This window comes from Bos indicus x Bos taurus, chromosome 21, assembly GCF_003369695.1.
Source record: "Bos indicus x Bos taurus breed Angus x Brahman F1 hybrid chromosome 21, Bos_hybrid_MaternalHap_v2.0, whole genome shotgun sequence".
Taxonomy (NCBI): domain Eukaryota; kingdom Metazoa; phylum Chordata; class Mammalia; order Artiodactyla; family Bovidae; genus Bos; species Bos indicus x Bos taurus.
In genome coordinates, this window is record NC_040096.1 from 18,976,008 (window position 1) to 18,995,788 (window position 19,781).

Below are 19,781 nucleotides of genomic sequence, written 5' to 3' on the forward strand. Positions count from 1 at the left end.
CATGGACAAGTTTAGCAAATACACATGGTGAATTAATCATCCAAAGGCTGTAGAAATGTTCTAACACTGACTTATTGTTGAGGAATCTCAAAGCCTTGAAGACATCACCAACCCTCATCAAGGCTTAGCTATAAAATGTAGGCTAACAATGTCTGATCTCTTACTTACCTGGAAGGTCTTAGAAGACCCTCTTATTTTCCTGGCATAGCACTAAGAGTCTGGTGAGAAAGTGCAAAGCTCCACAATCAGGACGTGTAAAATGAGCACTTCTTCTTTAGCTGGTTTGAGTGGGAGGGCTTACGAGACAGGGTTGGGAGGCATGAGGTGGGAGATTCAGATGGAATTCAAGGGCAGAGTCATTCATCCACTGATCTCCTGCTGCTACCATTCTGGTTGTCACCTCTGTCACTATTAAGTGTAGCTGGAATACATAAAATCTACTCTAGATCTTATCTGAAGAGCCTAGGACCTCCCTGGTGATCCAATAGTTAACAATCTGCCTGCCAATGCAGGGAACACGGTTCGATCCCTCATCTGGGAAGATCCCACATACCACAGAACAACTAAGCCCATGTACAGCTACTGAGCCTGTGCTTTAGAGCTCATGAGTCAAAACTATTGAGTCCACATGTTGCAACTATTGAAGCCTGCATACCCTAGAGCGCATGCTCTGCAACAAGAGAAGCCACCGCAATGAGAAGCCCATGCACTGCAATTAGAGAGAAGCCCTGGCTTACGACAAAAGAGAAAGCCCATGTGGCAATGAAGACCCAGCACAGCCAAAAATAAACAAATAAAATTAACTGGGGAGCCTGCTGACTGAATCCTGACGCTCAGCTCTGCAGAGCATGGAAGCCCCCCGACCCTCCCAAAAGTGATGCCTATTTGGGTTCTTCTTGGTCTGGCCTCATCCACTTCCTGCACTCTGAATTTCCACTCTGAGGTCATCCATGCATTGATTCATCTTTTTACTGGGTGTCTGCCAGGTTCTAGGTCCCATGCCAGGCACAGAGGATGGCAGAGTGAATAGGAAGGCACTCTCCTGGCCCTCTGGTTCCGTAAGATTGGAGCACCAAGCCCCTCCACCACCAGTCTTCCTGTATCAACATACCATCTCCCTTCCAAATCAAAACATCTGAAAATATTTCGTTCCTGGAAACCCCAACCTCCTCTTCTTCTAGGACTTTCCTAACTCCAGACTTAACTCCTCAAATTGTAGTATTGTCTGATACTCTGAGAAAGATATAATGCTACTCAAAACCCACCCTTGTCAAAGCCTGTTTAAAGGCAATCTCCAAAGTGGCTGAGCCAGTGACCCATCAAGGAAAAGCGATCTGTCATGGGGCACAGTCTTAAGAAGACAGAACAAATCGCTCTGGCACTCACTCTGGGGCAGAGTTGTTTGTTTTTCTCTCCCTAAATGTATAACAGGAAATTAGGCAGTTCACCTTTGTGTATCACTTTCATACGTGTACACGAGCCAGATGGCACCTCTTTGTGTTAAGAAATTTAAAAGGAAAGACTAGAAGGAGAAGTTTATCTCCACTTCCTCTGCCCTCCTAAACACATCCTGGAATCTACACTGGGCAGGGGAGCACACATATACACATACAAACACACACACAACATACGCACACACCAGAGTGATAAGCATGTAGCTGTGTAAGGCGGGCTTCCCAGGTGACCTAGTGGTAAAGAACCTGCCTGCTGATGCAGGAGATATAAGAGATGCGGGTTTCATCCCTGGGTCAGGAAGATCCCCTGTAGAACGGAATGGCAACCCACTCCAGTATTCTTGCCTGGAGAATCCCATGGACAGAGGAGCCTGGTGGGCTGCAGCCCATGGGGTCACAAACAGTAGGACACGACTCAGCACACATGCATGAAGCTGTGTTAGGCACCAGAAACCAGCAAACTCCTAGACCCAATAGATTTCAGTAACATACGGTAGCCCAGAGGTGCAAACCTGTCCTGGCTGTCCGCTTGCAGAGAGAGTCCTTCAGTGTTCTTGCTATCTAATAAATCACCACGTTCCCCTGGAGTCTCAGCTGGTGTACCAAACAAACAAACAAAAAAATCTTTCATAAATCACCTGAACATGAGCTTGGCTCTAAGATTCATGAGCAGGACCCTATAAACACTGACCAGAAGAACAGGCAAATACTGATGACCCAGGATTTCTGGTTAAGTTGAAACCTCGGCAGGGAAATTTTCCCTACGTGGTCAACATAAAGATCTGCTCCTTCAGGGAAGCTGTGCTATCCCAGTTTAATTTCCAGTGGTCAGGAGGGCCTTATCTCTGACCCAAAACTTACACCTGGAAGTAAGATTATCCCTGAGGTTCTCCTGCCTTGGGTGTGATGGGAACTAAGGAAAACAAACAATAATTTCTTCAGTTAGAAGTGTATTCCAGGCTCTTTATGCATATTAACTTGCTGAACATCAAAAACAACTCAACTGAGAGACTATGTTTGTCCTCATTTGAAAAATGGGACGATTACATAAAGGTTTCAGCAAAACACATTGACGTTCCATGGCAGCTAATGGCCGTGTTAGGTTGTGAACACAGGTAAGATTGCATCCAGTACAGAACTCCTTTGTCACCTTGATGTCATCCAGTATGAATAATAAGACTTCCTAGTTTATTACTGATGTGACCTCAGGCAAGTCTTTTGTTTTACAGAAGTGGGAGTGGGGCTGTGTTCATATTAAAGCATTGTGAGCATCTGAACATGAAGAAATGACAAGCTGATCTTTGAATACGGAGAGTATAATATCTACCCACCACCAGTGGAGTATGTAGCTCTCTAATGGAAAGCTGTGTTTTGACTGCAATGCTGTTGTTATTTAGTCACTAAGTCGTGTCTGATTCTTTTGGGACCCCATGACTGTAGCCCACCAGGTTCCTCTGTTCATGGGATTTCCTAGGCAAGAACACTGGAATGGGTCACCATTTCCTCCCCTAAGGGATCTTCCCAACCCAGGGATAGAACCCAAGTCTCCTGAATTGCCAGCAGATTCTTTGTCAGGTAGCTTTAGTGGTAAAGAATCTGCCTGCCAATGCAGGAGACATAAGAGATGCGGGTTTGATCCCTGGGTTGGGAAGATACCCTGGAGAAGGGGATGGCAACCCATTCCAGTATTCTTGTCTGGAAAATCCCATAGACAGAGGAGCCTGGAGGGCTATGCTCCACAGGGTCTCAAAGAATTGGACACAACTGAAGTGCCTTAGCCCACAGGAACCACTGAGGAAGACCTTTGATTGCAATAGCTCTCCTTTTTTTAAATTTCATATTTCTTTGGGACCATCCATTTTCAAGCCAGCTGGCCTCTGCTTACCTGGCTTAGCCCTCGTGAAAAGGGAACTGTGGCTGCCTAGTATAAGAACAGTTCCCATCTCACTCCCTTCCTTGAATTCCAACCTGCCCTAGAGCCCACAGAAGTGAGATAGATTTACTTCTTGTAACTCTCCCAGGAGTAAAGAGAGATAGTTCACAACTGTTTAAGCCAGGGTAAAGCAAGATCGTTTGGAGATGGGATCTTTTCTTTCTTTCTCTCTCTCTCTCTCTCTCTTTTAAATCAGAACAGAGAAATATTAAGTGCATTTCTTAAAGCAAGTTTGAAAGCTGAGGTTGCACACATGTTGTTCAGATACTGTTTCCCAAGATCCCAAGATTGGTCTAATCAAAATCCGCCTCACACAGAAAAACAATGATCCATCCCTAGCTTTTATCAACACCAACATAAATCTGAGCTCAGCCAGACAGGCCAGCAAACCCCATTACACAGAGTGCAGAGGCAATTAAATGGTGCCAGCTCCAGCTAGACTCACGAAATCTATGACCCATGGTCCCTTGGTAACCACACCAATGCTTCTCTTGGAAACAACTGGAAAAAAATTGGTCTAGATGCTAAAGAAAGACTCCACTTTGATATTTCCTGGCAGGTCTGCCCTGCCCATCAGTCTGTGCCTACCACTACATCATGCTTCTTTTTCCAAATCTAGGGATGCTAAGACTGGGCAGGTGGCTAGACAGAAGAAGGGTTTCTTCTGTCAGCAGAAGGTAGCTTTCTGCTGACATTCTACCTTCCCTACTCTTCGATCTACTTTGCTTTATATCCTCATGATTGTATATCATCTGCCATCTTTCAGTTATACCGTGAACATGTCAATTTTTAGGCACAAAAGGAGTTTCTCAAATATTCCATTTTTCCCCAGGTTATGGCTAAATTAAAGTGTCTTCACTGCTATATTTGAAATGGATAATCAACAAGGACCTACTGTATAGCATAGGGAACTCCGCTCAATGTTATGTTGCAGCCTGGATGGGAGGGGAGTTTGGGGGAAAATGGATACATATACACATATGGCTGAGTCCCTTTGCTGTCCACCTGAAACTATCACAACATTGTTCATTGGTTATGCCCCAATGCAAAATTAAATGTTAAAAAGAAATCAGATAAAGTGTCTTGAGTGATCCATTATAATGTCTGGGCAATGTTTTTTAGGCAAAGCCATCATAAGCATCCAGACAGAGTTGATTTGAAGATGCCAATCCCAAACTCCCAGCTCCTGACCCACCTTGCTCAGGCCAAAAAGCTGGGTCCTTTGATTCACAATATGATCATTCATTCCATACAAAGAAGATGAGGGAAATTGCTGCCTTGTCTCTTGACCTCCAAAACATTGCACCACCTTCTCCTTATACACCATCCAAACTCCTCATCCATTCAAAGTCCCTAAAGTAAATCTCCCATGTACTTGAAGCATCTGCCTCTCTAATCAATATACAGAAGTTATTGTATCTCTGTATACAGGCTGCACCCATATTTCTCCTTGGGGGAAAAAAATGCCATGCATGCCCACTTGCCCTTTCCCTGGCAATAATAACACTGTCAGAATCACTCCATGATCCATGGGAAGAAGATTCTCAAATATTAAGGGGGAAAATGTGGGGGGTGCAAAGTAAGATACCTATTAATATAAAGTAGAAAAGTGTATTGAAGTAAAGTTGAACGTGGTGTTTCCTTTCACCATCAAACAGCTTCCCCTAAGGCCCATTTGCAACTGTCTCCAAAGTTGGCGATGAGAACCTACTTCCTTCACTCATCTTTCTTATACCATTTGGATAATTCTGCTCAGCAACACACTAACCATTTTGATCCTTTATGTTGGGTTCTGCCTTCTAATTGAGATCTATCTTTGCAAATGAGCCTATATGGTCACCAGATAATGTTAAAGAACAATAATGTGCTGTGGGTGAGGCCGGGTAGGGAACTGCGTTGAAAGATGTTAAAATGTAGCATCAGGTTGAGCTTGTCCATGTGTGCATTGGGGGACACATATATACATATATATGTATATATATGTATATATTGGTATCTGTTTTCATGAAGAATGAGTACTGATGGACGTAAGAACACAGTGCATATGTCATTGCAATGTAAGGATATAGTCGCGTATTTCTATCCAGGTGGAAGGGATGAGTAAGCTATCAAGAGAAAAATTGACAGGTATGTAGAGATGCAGGCGTGGCCAAAAGATAAGCATCAAGTGTCTACCTGGGCACAGGAGTGTATGCGTGTGCTCCAGAGTAACAGGGTTAATGGACAATGACGGAGACATGTGAGCAAGGTGCTAGCTGAGCCATGGATGCTGCATTGGGGGAGGCCCCCTTACCCTGTAGTAATCGGTGCTGTAGACGTCTCTGGACATGCCAAAGTCTCCGATCTTCACCAGCAGGTTGGCTCCAACCAGGCAGTTCCTGGTGGCGAGGTCCCGGTGCACGAAGTGCTGGGAGGCCAGGTACACCATGCCAGAGGCGATCTGACTGGCGATGTGGAGCATCTGGGAGAGCCCCAGCTCGCCTTTCGCCTGGCGTGGTTGCCCATCCACAAGGATCATCGCATCTGGCCCATGGGCCCTGTAGGGGTGGGGGTAGGAGGAGAAGGGAGGGAGCAGAGAGAGTTCAGATCAAGGAGAAATGCCTTCTTGATTCCCTTGGCTCTGGAATGCACCACAGAGATGAATGAAATCTCTTTTCTCAGCCTCCTTGCGGCCTATTTCTATCTACCCCAAACTCTATTATGTAAGCCTGATTAGGGTGAAATATACAATTAAGATTCCCATCTAAGAAGACAGCAGACTCATTTTAATGAATCAAGGAATGAACGTACTCTTTTGGATATTTTACTGCCATCCAGGGGCTTCCCAGTTCCTTCATGTCTACTATAGAGTAATTAATAAAACGATAATTAACACCTACATAACCCTGACTATGTTCCGTGCACAGCTTTATGTATCTGTAATGTACTAATTCCCTTAATCATCCCCCCCCAACTTTGAGATAAGGAAACTGAGGTACCTCATCTGGCCAAAGTCTCGCAGCAGCCACATGGGTGACACGTGACTATGGAGCAGAGTTTTAAACGTTAAGCTTTCAGGCGGCTCCTTAAAGAGATTCCTGAGCCCCGCCCCCTATGATTCTGGTTCTAGGTGGAGCTCTTTCAGGTGCATTTCCTGCAAGCTCTCAGTAATGATGCTTCCAGTAGTGATACAGTCCACGCTGTGGGTAGCAGCACTATCTTCAGTCCACACTGCTAACCTCCCCACTCCCCTGCCTAGGACTGGGCAATTTCTGTGGATGGCAGGACAGGATGAAGAGAGCCTGGGACCCTAGGCAAAGACCTGGGAGCCACAGCACCCACTGCATCCCAAATCATGGCCCAGATTTGTTATCCAAACACCTTGCCCTGTCATATCAGTCATTTTAGTATTCATCTTTTCTCCAGGAAGCCCAGTGAGCCGTAACCACACCCAGGCCTTTATTTATGAAGTTGTGAGCCAAGGAGCCCCACTCTACAGAGAAGCCTTGGCCTGTTTTATTGCTTCTCCAATTTCCACTGAAAGGCACAGTTAAATATAAACACATTCATTTTATTATCTCCTGTGGGCACTGCCTCCCTCGTGCCTCTAGAGGAGACCAACTGCATTAGCTCACAAGGAAGAGGGACCAGCAGACAAGCTCCATTCCAGTTTATTGGAAGAATGCACTGGATTCCCTAAAACCCATCAACTGGGAGATGCGAGAGCAGGAAGGACATTCTACCCTCTTTTTCTTCCTCTTCCTGTAGAGTAGGCATGACAGGGACATAGAGCAGTACTCAGGACCTCTCTTGAGCCTTGCCGGTGGGGTTGCTTAGGTCTACCATTGAATCAGTGGGGAGGGTTTGATGGAAAAACGGAACATATCCCTTGACTTCAGAAGAATGGAAGCACAAGAAGAGGAAGATCTCAAGTACTGAGAAAAGATGCTGTTTGTTTTAGAAACTATTATGGTTCACAGTTCTGATAAAATAATATTGCAGTAATTTTAATCATAGCTACCATTGGTTGAACACTTGTCCAGGCTTTACACAAATATACTCATTGAATACTCATAACAACAAACATATGAAGCAGTTATGAATGGTCTTGTTTTCCAGGAGAGAATTAAGTGTTAATAACTTGTTCTAGGTTACATCACTAAGACACATCCAGGATATGAACCCAAGTCTGTCTCATGCTAAGGACTCAGTTCTTCAGGAAATGAGTAAGTTTCACCGTGAAATCAAGTTTAGGAGGTTTAGAACATCCTACAGATACTTTCAAATCCTCTAGGGCCAGTTTTGGAAACCTGGAATTTACCCTTTCCATTTCCTCTTCAAAGCACAGCACTCATTTGAATGTCCCACTTCAAGGAGATACTCATCAGGTTTAGGGGAGTGTGCTAGAGTTTACCATAACCCATACATGAGCTCTGGAAATCTCATTCTCAGCAGTAGAACCCAAAAGTTGGCTATGCAAAGATTACACCCTAAAAGCATCCAGGGCCTGAGTGTTCAATATGTTTTATGAGACCTTGGATTGTACACACTCTCACACACACTTGCTACCTCCACATCTGGGCAGTAATTGGAGACAGCAGGTGTGGGAGGCAGAGAAATGCTAACTCTGCTCTATTGGTGAGATGCTATCTTCTCTGGGAAAGGTAGATTTCCAACCCTTACTTGTAACTCTATCCAGCACTTCTGGCTGGGGTTCCAGTCTCTTAGAAGCTCTATCAAGATCCTCTCAAAATCCAGATGATCTTGCTCTAGGCTTGGGGAAACCCTTTTTACAAAAAAAAAAAATCCAATCCTTATAGAACAGTGCCAGCCAACAGGGCTTTCTATTAATGGAAATGCTCTGTACCACACTGTCCAATATGATAGCCACTAGTCACATGTGGCTACTGAGTATTTGAAGTGTGGCTGGAGAGACAGAGGAATTTTTACATTTTACTTAAATTTAGTCATTGTAGATTTAAATTTAAATAGCCATATATGGCTACTGTACTGGATAGCACAGTTCTAAATTTATCTGGGGGAAAATCTGCCCTTTTTTTCAACCATCTGTCTCCCCATGAGTTTGTAACCTTGTCCTTTCTTATTCATCATCAAAAAGTCTCTGACAAGGAGGCTTTCAGGAGGTGTGGTAGGGACTAGCCTCACTTTGCAAGTGAGAACATAAGACATAAGGTCAGAAAGCTATTCAGAACATCAGGGGGAAAACTGGCCCTTTAGAATCTTAAAGTTGGAAGTTACACACTGGCAGTCCCTCTGGGCTCCCTCCTTGGAGCCATTCCAGACCTGGAATGCAGGTTACCTGAAAGTAATCCGCAGGTTACTTTTCATAGCATCCTCAACTTCCCTCCTGAGAAATCAGGGGCAAAGGCCCGCATCCAATTGCTCAGGAGGTAATGTAGAAGAATGAAAGGTTGCTTCTCATTTCTAATCCCCAGACTGAAGTGTTCGGAGGAGCAACGGGACTTCTGGCTCCAGAGAGAACCCCAGGGGTGCAATGGGAATGACAGGAGGGGGTGGCCGTCCTGGCATACCTGAGGAACTTGTTCAGGTCTCCATGCTTCATGTACTCAAAGACCATGATGAGGGGGTCCCCATCCCCGCACACCCCGTAGAACTTGACGATGTGCTCATGCTGCAAGTTGGTGAGCAGCTCGGCTTCCCTCTGGAAATCCTTCCGGGCTGCCAGGGTGGGGTCCTTCAGGGCCTGGAAACAGCATGGGACATTGGTTATTAGCAACTAGAGGGCAGGGGCTTGTCTATTTCCTTCCTGGGAAGAAAGCTGGTGCCCATCCCAAACACAATGCTGATCCCCAACAAGTAAGATCTTAATCGAGCTTTAAAGACCATCAGACTAAGTCACAAAAGCCAGGCCTGACTCGTGCTTCCTTCAGCGCTGTGAACCTTATAGAAACAAAAGCCAACTTTCTGGTATCTATGTCACATCTGCCAGCTAGGAAGCCCTAGCCTTCCTCTGAGATTAGTGTGAATGACAGAGGAGGAGGGGAGCTGGGAGGTGGGATACCTGACAACCCCCATCCCCTAAGAGTTCCTCGAAGAAATGGTCTCACAATTAAAACAGTGGGGAAACCACTGCCCCCAATTGTTTTAACTTTGCAAATTAGCCTATACCCACTGCTGCTGCTGCTGCTGCATCGTTTCAGTCGTGTCCAACTCTGTGCGACCCCATAGACGGCAGCCCACCAGGCTTCCCATCCCTGGGATTCTCCAGGCAAGAACACTGGCGTGGGTTGCCATTTCCTTCTCCAATGCATGAAAGTGAAAAGGGAAAGTGAAGTCGCTCAGTCGTATCCAACTCTAGTGACCCCATGAACTACAGCCTACCAGGCTCCTCTGTCCATGGGATTTTCTAGGCAAGAGTCCTGGAGTGGGGTGCCATTGCCTTCTCCGAGCCTATACCCACAGCCCATCCAAAATCAGGCTGACAACATAATTAAGTTTCCTTACTCTTTCTACTCCTTGATTTTAGATTGTGAAGAGGTGAATATTTGTAGAGAAACAACAGGGCTTCCCAGGTGGTGCTAGCAGTAAAGAACCCTCTTGCCAATGCAGGAGACATAAGAGATGTGGGTCGATCCCTGGTGAGGCAGAGGTAGGGAGGATCCCCTGGAGGAGGGCATGGCAACCCACTCCAGTAGTCTTGCCTGGAGAATCCCATGGACAGAGGAGCCTGGTGGGCTACAGTCTGTGGGGTCACAAAGAGTCGGACACAACTGAAGCAACTTAGCACACATGCACGCACATGAACACTTTGGCTTCTATAAAGGCGTTTTCGTTCTCCTTGTAGATGGAAGAATTGGGGGGTAAGGGGGACTACAGCTGTGGGAATGGCATTCAATGGGCAGAAGCCCCAGGACCCAGCCAGGACTAGGGCCTGGGGCAGACCTGGCCTACCCCGTTAAATCCCAGGGTAGGATGGGATGGTGGGCAGCTGGTGGCCATGGAAATGTCACACCTCGGCCCCTTTTAGAGAATCCAGTATTCAGGAGAAGCACTAGACCAGGCCCCTTGCCCTGGGACCCAGGAAGATAAATGGAAGAGCAATGCTCAAAAGGGTTATCCAGGGACTTCCCTGGTGGTCCTGTGGTTAAGACTTCACCTTCCAATGCAGGGGACATAGGTTCGATCCCTGGTTGGGGACTTAGGATCCCACATACCTCGTGGCCAAAAAAAAACAAAACATAAAATAGAAGCAATGTTGGAACAAACTCAGTAAAGAGTTAAAAAAAAGTTTGTCAGTGAACATAGGCTTTCTAAGACCAGAAGGGAAGGGTGAGACCAGAGCACATGCAAGGGACCCTGAATGGGGCACTGCCCTGGGAGTGCAGCCATGTTGGCCATGGCGAATGATGAACTGTGATGGGGAGGGTCATTCCTGCAGGAGGAGCCGCCTGGGCAGGTGTGTTCACATATGGCTTCAGCCTTCCTTCCCCTCCCCATGAGATCAGAAGGCAAATGGAGCCAAAAATCCACTTGCTTCAATTGACAAAGTTTAGTAACCCCAAGAGACAGGACATGAGGCAATGAAGGAATGGGTGTGCACTTCACATGTCATTTTCAGGGCAGTGAGAATCTAACAGGAGATTGGTTTTCATTCCCTCTGCCAGTTTCTGGCCTTTTCTGGTTATTTAGGCCGACTAAGTTCCTCCATAGATGATGCTACTATTGAAAATCCTCCCTAGCCAGACATCTTTTTCTTGCCACGGCAACCCCCGTTAGCTGAAATCCACGGAGGTACCTTGGCTTACAGCGCTGCAGGAATGTGAATGTGTGAAAATTGTATCGAGGGGGCCCACCAAACCTCCATCAGTCATTAGCATACATTAGAGATGATGGACTCACAGCTTTAAAAGGGCCCTAGATAGCATCATTGGTTTCCACCTGCTCACTTCTGGTGTTGGAAAAACTGATGCTGCATCCTGTTGGGGATCAGCACACATTCACACATCTTAAATGACAGAAGCTAAGAGTTTAACTAGACCACAGTGATCTCTTGGTGCTGGGCTTCTTTGATGTCTCAAAGTTCAATGGCAATGCCTCTAGGGCCATGGTCTCTCAGCCAGCGATCAAGGCCCACTCCAATGTCAACAAACACCACCCTTCTTTCAACACTTGGAGTTTTCACCAAAAATCTGTTGGAATACATGATCCTAATGTTGACCACAGTGTTGGAAGCCACTTCATACAGCTTTCCCATTTTATAGGTGAGAAAACTGAGGTCCAGAACAGGGAAGTGATTTGCCAAAGATCATTCGAGAAGTAATAGCTTGAGCATGAAGTCCAGGATACATTCCTGTCCAGCTTACCTGCTTGAGTTAATTTATCAATTAAGTCAATGGACAGGTTCCCCAGGGGAATGGTGGGCACAGAAATTAAAAGATGTGAAAGGGCAGAGGAGAGGGTCAGGAAAGGTGAAGAGTGTGGGCTGCCAGCAGAATAAAGGATGCCAGGCTTAGGGCGGGCCAAGGTCAAAGGGAAGTGGGAGGGCCCCTGGTCCATTGCTGATTTTTACCAGCTCTTATCTCCTGTGCTTTCTGCTTCACCTCTGGCTGCCTTCTCAGAAAAGCTACCTGATAATAAAGGCATCAGTTGCCTTGGGTTTACATCCAACCAGAACAAAGATGTGTGCAAAGCTTTTTTGGTACAGAAGAAGGCAGAGGGTCATGGTGACAGGAAACCTCTCTTGGTGACCCGCTGCATGAGCTGGGGTGTGGGTATGTATAGGATGACTGCCAATGATTTATTTATTTTCATGAAGCATAAGAAGAGGGGAAGAAAAGGAACCCAGCATGGGTGGGATGGGAGAATACGAAGATTTATGTGAACCCTGGATTTATGAGAGGGAAAAGCAGATCAAATTTGGGGCCAGCCAAATGGCCACTCTCCATCTCTGTAAATCATTCTCTCTCACAGTCCAGACGCCATTGGCAGCCATTGGATATTTCCGTTCTCAGCTCTCGAGCAGTGCCAGCCAGCATCCCTAAGGCCGGCGCCCTACACTGCAGGGCAGTTAGGAGTTACACATTTGGGAGATGGGGCACAAAGCAACTGCTGTCTCTGTTAGTCTTCCTGCACCTCTTCTTCTGCCAGTTCTTTCTCGACCTTTAGGTGGGCTTTCCAGCTGTCCCAGATCAAACCTGAAGTTCCTGTATAATTGGCAAGGGGTCTGTTTTGGCAACTGGAGTCCAGAGCTGCAAGTGGCCCAGGTCCCCAGGGGTTGACGCAATTGGGAAAGAGATGCCAAGAGAGGAATCTTGAAGAGAAAAATCAGTTCAGAGACTCTCGTGTGCCTCTCAGCATCTTCTTCAAAGCTGGCAAACTTCATGATGGGTCACTCACCAGCCAGGGGCATGTGAGGGAGCAGGGGTTCCTTGCTGCTGCCAACTGTTAGTTTAGGGAGATGGGGTTGCCAAGGAGTCCCTGAAGCCAGGCAGGTGGCTGGCTAGTCCCTTCCTGTAGCATCATAGTGCAATGAGAAGAGCTGGAGTTTTCCCTTCCGATCTCCTTCTTCGCCCCCACCAAATCTGAAGACATTCCCTTTTCCAGTCTCCCATCTATGTACACCACGTCTCGTGTTCACTCCCATCTCTGGGTGTCAGTGGGGCTGTGAGTTGGATAGGAGGGAAGGATCTAGATGGCCAGAACATTCACAGTTCTCAACACTTCCCAACACCTTCAGAGTCACTTCACATCATCTTTTCCAGTCCAGGGGTTTTGCTACTTTCCATTTCCTTTTTCTTTTATTAGAGTGGAGATATTTCAATTTCAAATTTTATTAATATTCTGAAACACATTTTATTACATGTGAAGAACTACATATATCCCTAGACACTAGAGCTTAGTTTTACTTATTTTTTTTAATTTTAAATAAGTGAAATCACACATGTATCTATGCATATATAATATATTTCTGTATCTGTCTTTTTTCATTCAACATTGATTTTGAGATTCTTCCAAGCTGTTGCATGTAGCTGTAGTTCATTCATTTTCCTTGTTGAAGAGTTTCCCACTGAAAGTATACCACATTTATTTGTCCGTGCTGCTACTGATGGACACTCGGGTTGTTTCCAGCTTTGGGCTGCTGTAAAGAGTGCTTATGAACATTCTTAAACATATCTCTCCATAGATAAATAGGCAATTAGATAGATAGAGGTGAGACAGAGAGATCAACAGATATAGAGGATAGATATATACATAGGTAGGTAGGTAGAGAGACTAGATAAACAGATTAGACAGATGCATACGTTAGATAGATAGATAGGTAGGTACAAGTGAGGCAGATTAACAGATATAGATGACAGACACATGTAAGTTATATGGATAGACAGATAGATTACCTGTCAGGTCTAGACCTAGAGTGCAAACGCTCGGTCCCACAGATGGTAATGTTATACAATACCAAACTGTTTCTCAAAACAGACTACTCTATACCTTTGCCAGAGTATGAAATTTGTGATTGCTCCAAATCCTTGTCAGCACTTTGTTTGGTCACTGCTGCTTAGCCATTCTGCTTCACGTACCACGGTATATCCTTCTGGGTCAATTTGCATTTTTCTGATGATGAATAATGCTGGACACCTTTCTCATATTCTTATCAGCTATTTGTCAGAGGAAACTCTTTTGAGCAAGTCTATTGCTTGTCAAATAACTATTTCAGGGTGGCACCACCTATTTTAAAATATCAAAAATTTAAAACGCTTCTAATGTCACTCTTACACCACACACACATACAAATCACACTGCTTCGTTCTGCTCTCTGTTTCTCTCATGGGTATTCCCTTGTTGTCTCCCCAACAGTCTTCAGAACAGAGACTGGGGTTTCTGTTCTTTGTTTCCACCATAGCAATTGCTGGGCAAAAAAAAAAAAAAATCTCGCTTTAAAAACCACAATTGTGGGAAAACTTAATTTGGGGTTATTCTTGGATGTGTTCTCGGGAAGTCCACAATTACTCTGCCTCAACCTGAGAACAGACTCAATGGGAAGGAGTCTGAAGAAAGGAGTAAAATCTAGAGAGGATGAGAAGCAGGAAGCACCATTTCCTGGCTGTTCTCCGGAGAAAAGGAGCGTCTTCTCCAGGGGCTGGGCGCTGGGCGGCTCCATCAGGCGGCAAATGGCATAAAATCCCAGAACATTCATGTCCTCAAGGTTCCCAGACCCAAGGAGGAAAGGAAACCGTTTTAAAAGGGTGAAAACAGAAACACATTTTCTGCATTACCCAGTCTGGGCACTGCCCTTTTAACACCACAACACTCAGTGGGAAATGCTTCCCAGGGTTGACGACATCATTTCATTTCCTGCTCTAAGCACAAAATTGTTCAGTTTCATTCACCAGTCCCCAGACGGATGCTGGAACACCCAGTAGAGGAGTGTCATCCTATAAATTAAACATTTTAGGGCAGGGTAGATTCTAAGTGTAGGTACAAGTCCACACTCCTGGTCCAAGCAGTTTAAAGACACCCTTGCTCCTCTGACCACCCCACGTCTATGGAGACACACTTAGCAAGTTTATTCGTAAGAGAGCCAGCAACAATAGGCATTAGCCTTTTATGGGACAATACGCTAGTTCCTTATTTATTTTCTAGAGCAGAGGTCGACAGGCAATATCCACTCTTATAAAAAATAAAAATGCATTGGAAGACAGCCACCACCCCCATTTATTTATGTATGGTTTAGGCTGCTTTCCCATTACATGGGCAGAATTGAGTAGCTGTAAGGAAGTGCCTACGGTCCTCAAAGCCTACAACTTTTACTATCTGGCTTTTAGAGAAGAAGTTCAACAACCCCTATTCCAGATGGTCAATGTAAGCTTGGCAGGTCATATGTCACATGTCTAAGCACACTTGGCTACTATCAACATCAAGAATAATGATGCTGGGACTTCCCTGGTGGTCCAATGGTTAGAACTCTGCACTTCCACTGCATGAGGCTCAGTTTTCCATCCCTGGTCAGGGAACTAAAATCTCACCTTCCGCATAGTCAAAAAATAAATAATAAATAAGTAAACGAACAAAGGGCTTCCCCGGTGGCTCAGTGCTAAAGAATCCGCCCGAATGCAAAAGATGTGGGTTTGATCCCTGGGTTGGGAAGATTCCCTGGAAGAGGAAATGGAAACCCACTCCAGCATTCTAGCCTGGAAAATCTCATGGACAGAAGAGCCTGAAGGGCTACAGTCCATAGGATAATGAAAGAGTCAGATATGACCTAGAGACTAAACAACAAAATGAACAAAAGAAACTTAAAAACAAAGTATAATGATGTTGACAAAAACAAATAGCAATGACTCATTCCTAACATTTACTATAGCCCAAGCAGTATATGAAACATTTTCCATGTCATATAATTTAATCACAAAAATTGTAAAGAAGAGCTATTATATCACCAAGGACTGATGCTGAAACTGAAGCTCCGATACTTTGACCACCTAATACAAAGAACTGAATCATTAGAAAAAACCCTGATGCTGGGAAAGACTGAAGGCAGGAGGAGAAGGGGACGACAGAGGATGAGATGGTTGGATGGCATCACCGACTCGATGGACATGAGTTTGAGCAGCTCCAGGAGTTGGTGATGGACAGGGAGGCCTGGCATGCTGCAGTCCATGGGGTTGCAAAGAGTCAGACACAACCGAACAACTAAACTGAACTGATTATACAGATAATGAAACTGAGGCTCAAAGAGATTAAACATCAAGGTCACACTGCTAATCAGTGATGGCTAGATGCCCACCCAGGCCTCTGATTCCCATTCTATGTCTGTAGCCCACACATCACTCTCTGCATCTACCGAGGGCACTTACCCTCTGCAGACACAGCAGACAGAGATCCCCAAAGCCACAGAAACATTCAGCTTCCATCAAGAGAGTGGCTCAGTCAGAGCCCTCAGTGTTAAAGAGGGACTTTTCGAGGCCCTGGCAAGAGTCCTAGTGGGGAGGGTATCTCAGCTCCCAGTCCTCTGTCCATGGAGCAGAATTCACTCCAGCCTCAGAGGCCTGCTCACCACACCCACCCTTGCAGAGCCCACTCCATGCTCCAGAGCAAGGCTCCCCAGATCTGTGGGTGCCTCAGGGAGGCTACTTGATTCTTGCCTGTGTCAATCAGGTTCAAAGATTTGTCCAACACAGACTGACAGAACCTGTAGCAAGTGTGGGGGAGGGTAACTAGCAGTAGCAAAGTCTTTTGCCTATTGCCCCAGGCTGTTCGGCTCCAGCTGCAAATCTGCTCAGCTACCTCAGCAACACAAAACCCCTGTGGTTCCTGGACCTAAGTAAGCAGCTGCCAGGAGACAGTAGCCCTCAGGCATGCTGTCCCCTGGGGGCTGAACCTGGATCCCATGGAGGTAGCTGAGCATGTCTTCCAACCTCACCCACTCTCCTCCCTAGGCTCAGCACCTGACCCCTCCACCAGCCCACCTCCTATTCCCTGTGAAGTTTGCTGCTGTGAGCAGTGGCTCTCGGGGCCTCCATGAGCAACCCACCCCTCATGCAACTGTACTCGGGAGAAATGATCAGATGACTTTCTGGGCAGGGACAGGACAACCTGTAAAGTCCCTGAGAAGGGAAGAGGGTCAGCGGGGGACAGGGGTGAGCCCAGAGCCTCCAGAATAAAACCAGGGTCCATCACGGGCATCGCTTATCCCTCCAGCTGCACCTCAGGCACAGCCCTCCGTTGTGTGTCACAGTTCGTGACCTCTGAAGCCAAAGGGTCCAGAGGAAACTTCATGAACCTTGGAGCAAGCGCATCTGATTACATTAGTTTATACCATTTTGATTGCATCTGATAATGTTCATTGATACCATCTTCCAGAATGGAGCGAGCCTCTCTTTCCCACCCCCATGGCCAACAGCCACACCCCTCTTCCTTCCTGGGGCCCACATGCCTCTGAGCATTACCTTCACAGCCACGAGCATCTTGTCCTTGGTGGGGCTGAGGTTGTAGCATTCGGCCAGGAAGACCTTTCCAAAGGCTCCCTCGCCCAGCTCTCGCTTCAGCACGATGTCTCTCCTTTTAATGTGCTGCACGTCTGCGGGAAGGGACAGAGGAGAGCAGCCAGGTTAGTCTCGGGTGCTCGTTCTCTCCTTGGAGGCTCAGGGGTCTGGGGAAAACAGGGGTCCAGGGCAGGGAGCTCCGCCTCGGAGGCCACGGCGGGGCCAGACGAGCTCCAGCATCTTACCTTGGCTGTAAAAATGGGCAACACGCAGTGATTTGAGTCTTACCCAGAATCGAATCTCGGCTTTAACTGATTAGCCCTGAAGCTCTCTAAATCATATCTGCCTTGGCTGGAAACCGGGAAACCAGAGCCAGTAGTCTTTAATACCCAGGATTCAGGCATAACCGGCTATAAGCACTGAGCACAGGAGTCCTCTGGGCATCGCACGGGTCCTGACTCAATTGGGTCTGAGAAGGTATCTCTAATAAATTCTCAGGTGATGTCTGCGTGCTGTGGGTCCATGAGCTGCTCTGGGTGACCAAAAATTGGGTTTGAACCCTGTTTCCTCCTCCCTGCAGGTTTCGGAACTTGGGAAAGTTATTTTAGTCCAGAGCCTCGATGTCCTCACCTGTGAACTGGAATGAACACCAATACCTTCCTTTCTGAATTCTTGGGAAGATTATATGAGATAATTCATATGAAGAGTTTAGCCCAGGGTCTTGGTACACACACACACACACACCACACACACCATACTGGCTCTTGTTATAATGTCTATAATGCTCCTATAGCAAAGTGTCTGGTTCACGACAGAATCCATAAAGTGGAAGTTAAAATGATCTGGGGGAAGCCTCTACATGAGAATCCCTCTCCCCTGAGAGACAAAAAAAAAAAAAAAAAAGAAACCAATGAAATAAGAAAATCAAGTCCAGAGACCTCCCCAGAACCAGGATCTGTGCAGAGAGAGAGAAGGACTGCTACCATCTCGGCTAATTTAGCAACCTAATTAAAGTCTGTCAGCCAGGAGGAAGCAAAGCTGTGACCTCAGGCCTCCCACCTATTTGGAAAGAATGCTTCGAAAGAATCGTACAAGAAGTGGGCTGACGACGGGGGGAGCCAGCCGGAGATTACTCACCGACCTTTCCATTCATCGTTCAACAGGCAGAAGCCCATTAAATACCTGCATTCACTTTATGAAGAACATTACAGAGCCAGGAAAGAGCATTGTCTCAAATGACCTCGTCAAAAAAAATGAACGCTGAAGACAGAGGACCAGGGCAGACTGTCCCCCAGGGCGAGGGGACACAGGACCAGAACAGAGGGATGTGGCTCCCAGGGCCTTGGTTAGCATTTTGCTTAGCGGGGGCTGGAGGGGCGATTCTTGTTATAACAGATTACACAATTTTTTTTTTTTTCCTATCAGAATTCTTGGTAGCCCTGCTGTGTCCCAGATGACCTGCTCTCCGGGATCTGTGGGCAGAAGCATTTACACAGCATTTTCTTTCCTCTCAGTAAGACATACCTGCAGGCTTCCGGGCCATGGGGTGGCTGGGGAGCTACCACATGCGGCAGGGCTTTGCCCCCATCTTTACAGAAAGGGAATAAAAAATCGGTTCCCTTTTCACACCCTTTGCTGCTGTTTCCCAGCCTCTGAGGAATGGGATATTTTGGCCTTGAAGGGGAAGGCTAAGGGTGTCCCACCAAGAGAAAATGAGAAGTCAGGACCTCTCCGGGAGACCATCTGCTCATCGCTGTACAATCATTCCCAGGTGACTATTGATGACACACAGGTACCAAAAGGTGAGCGTCCGGGTGGGGCCTAAGCATGGAGAGGGGGTGCTAACAGGGTGGTAGCTTCCTAAGGCCATGCCTGCCCCTCTGAGCCCACAGGCCTGACTAGGAATAGGGAGTCAAGGGCGCCTGGATCAGGCCTTGGCTCCTCCCCAACTATGGGCTTGCCCACCTCACAAAACATCTTGAGTCTCAGTTTCCTCATCTGTAAAATGGGTCAGGAGTATCATATAACCCAAGTTCCACTTACCTGTTACAGGAGCTATTATGTGTAAAGGTTTGTAAACCTTCAAGTCCTCTGAAACCATGTGTGTTTTGGTGTTTTCATCATTACTGATGAAGGGAAAATGAGGGCCAAGTCAGGAATTGCCAGCTGGTGGTTGAAATGGGGCGTGAATCCTGAACACCAGGACAGGTCAGAGTGGCAAGGCCTCTTATGAAAAAGCCCTCTTTGGCCTCAGACCCCTCCCCAACCCCAGCCTCCAACAACATTGCAACAGGATGAAAATAAAATCACCTAGAAGCCTTATGAAAACTGGTCACTCAGCCCTTCTTCCTGAGATTCCTATTCAGGAGGTCCAGGCTGAGGCCTGAGAATTTGCCTCCTCTAACAAATTCCCAAGGTGATGTTGGTACTGCTGGCCCAGGACACCTCTTT

General features: G+C 46.4%; 1 protein-coding gene across 1 annotated transcript in view; it reads right to left on the reverse strand.

Annotated features, from left to right (window-relative positions):
* Positions 1-19,781, reverse strand: part of NTRK3 (neurotrophic receptor tyrosine kinase 3) — a 428,727-nt gene that overhangs the window by 48,678 nt on the left and 360,268 nt on the right. Inside the window, exons 12-14 of the mRNA XM_027521083.1 lie at positions 17,295-17,425; positions 8,919-9,091; positions 5,681-5,924 (exon numbers count right to left, since the gene is read on the reverse strand). Of these exons, the coding sequence (XP_027376884.1) occupies positions 5,681-5,924; positions 8,919-9,091; positions 17,295-17,425 (548 nt within the window). The remainder of the gene's footprint in view (positions 1-5,680; positions 5,925-8,918; positions 9,092-17,294; positions 17,426-19,781) is intronic.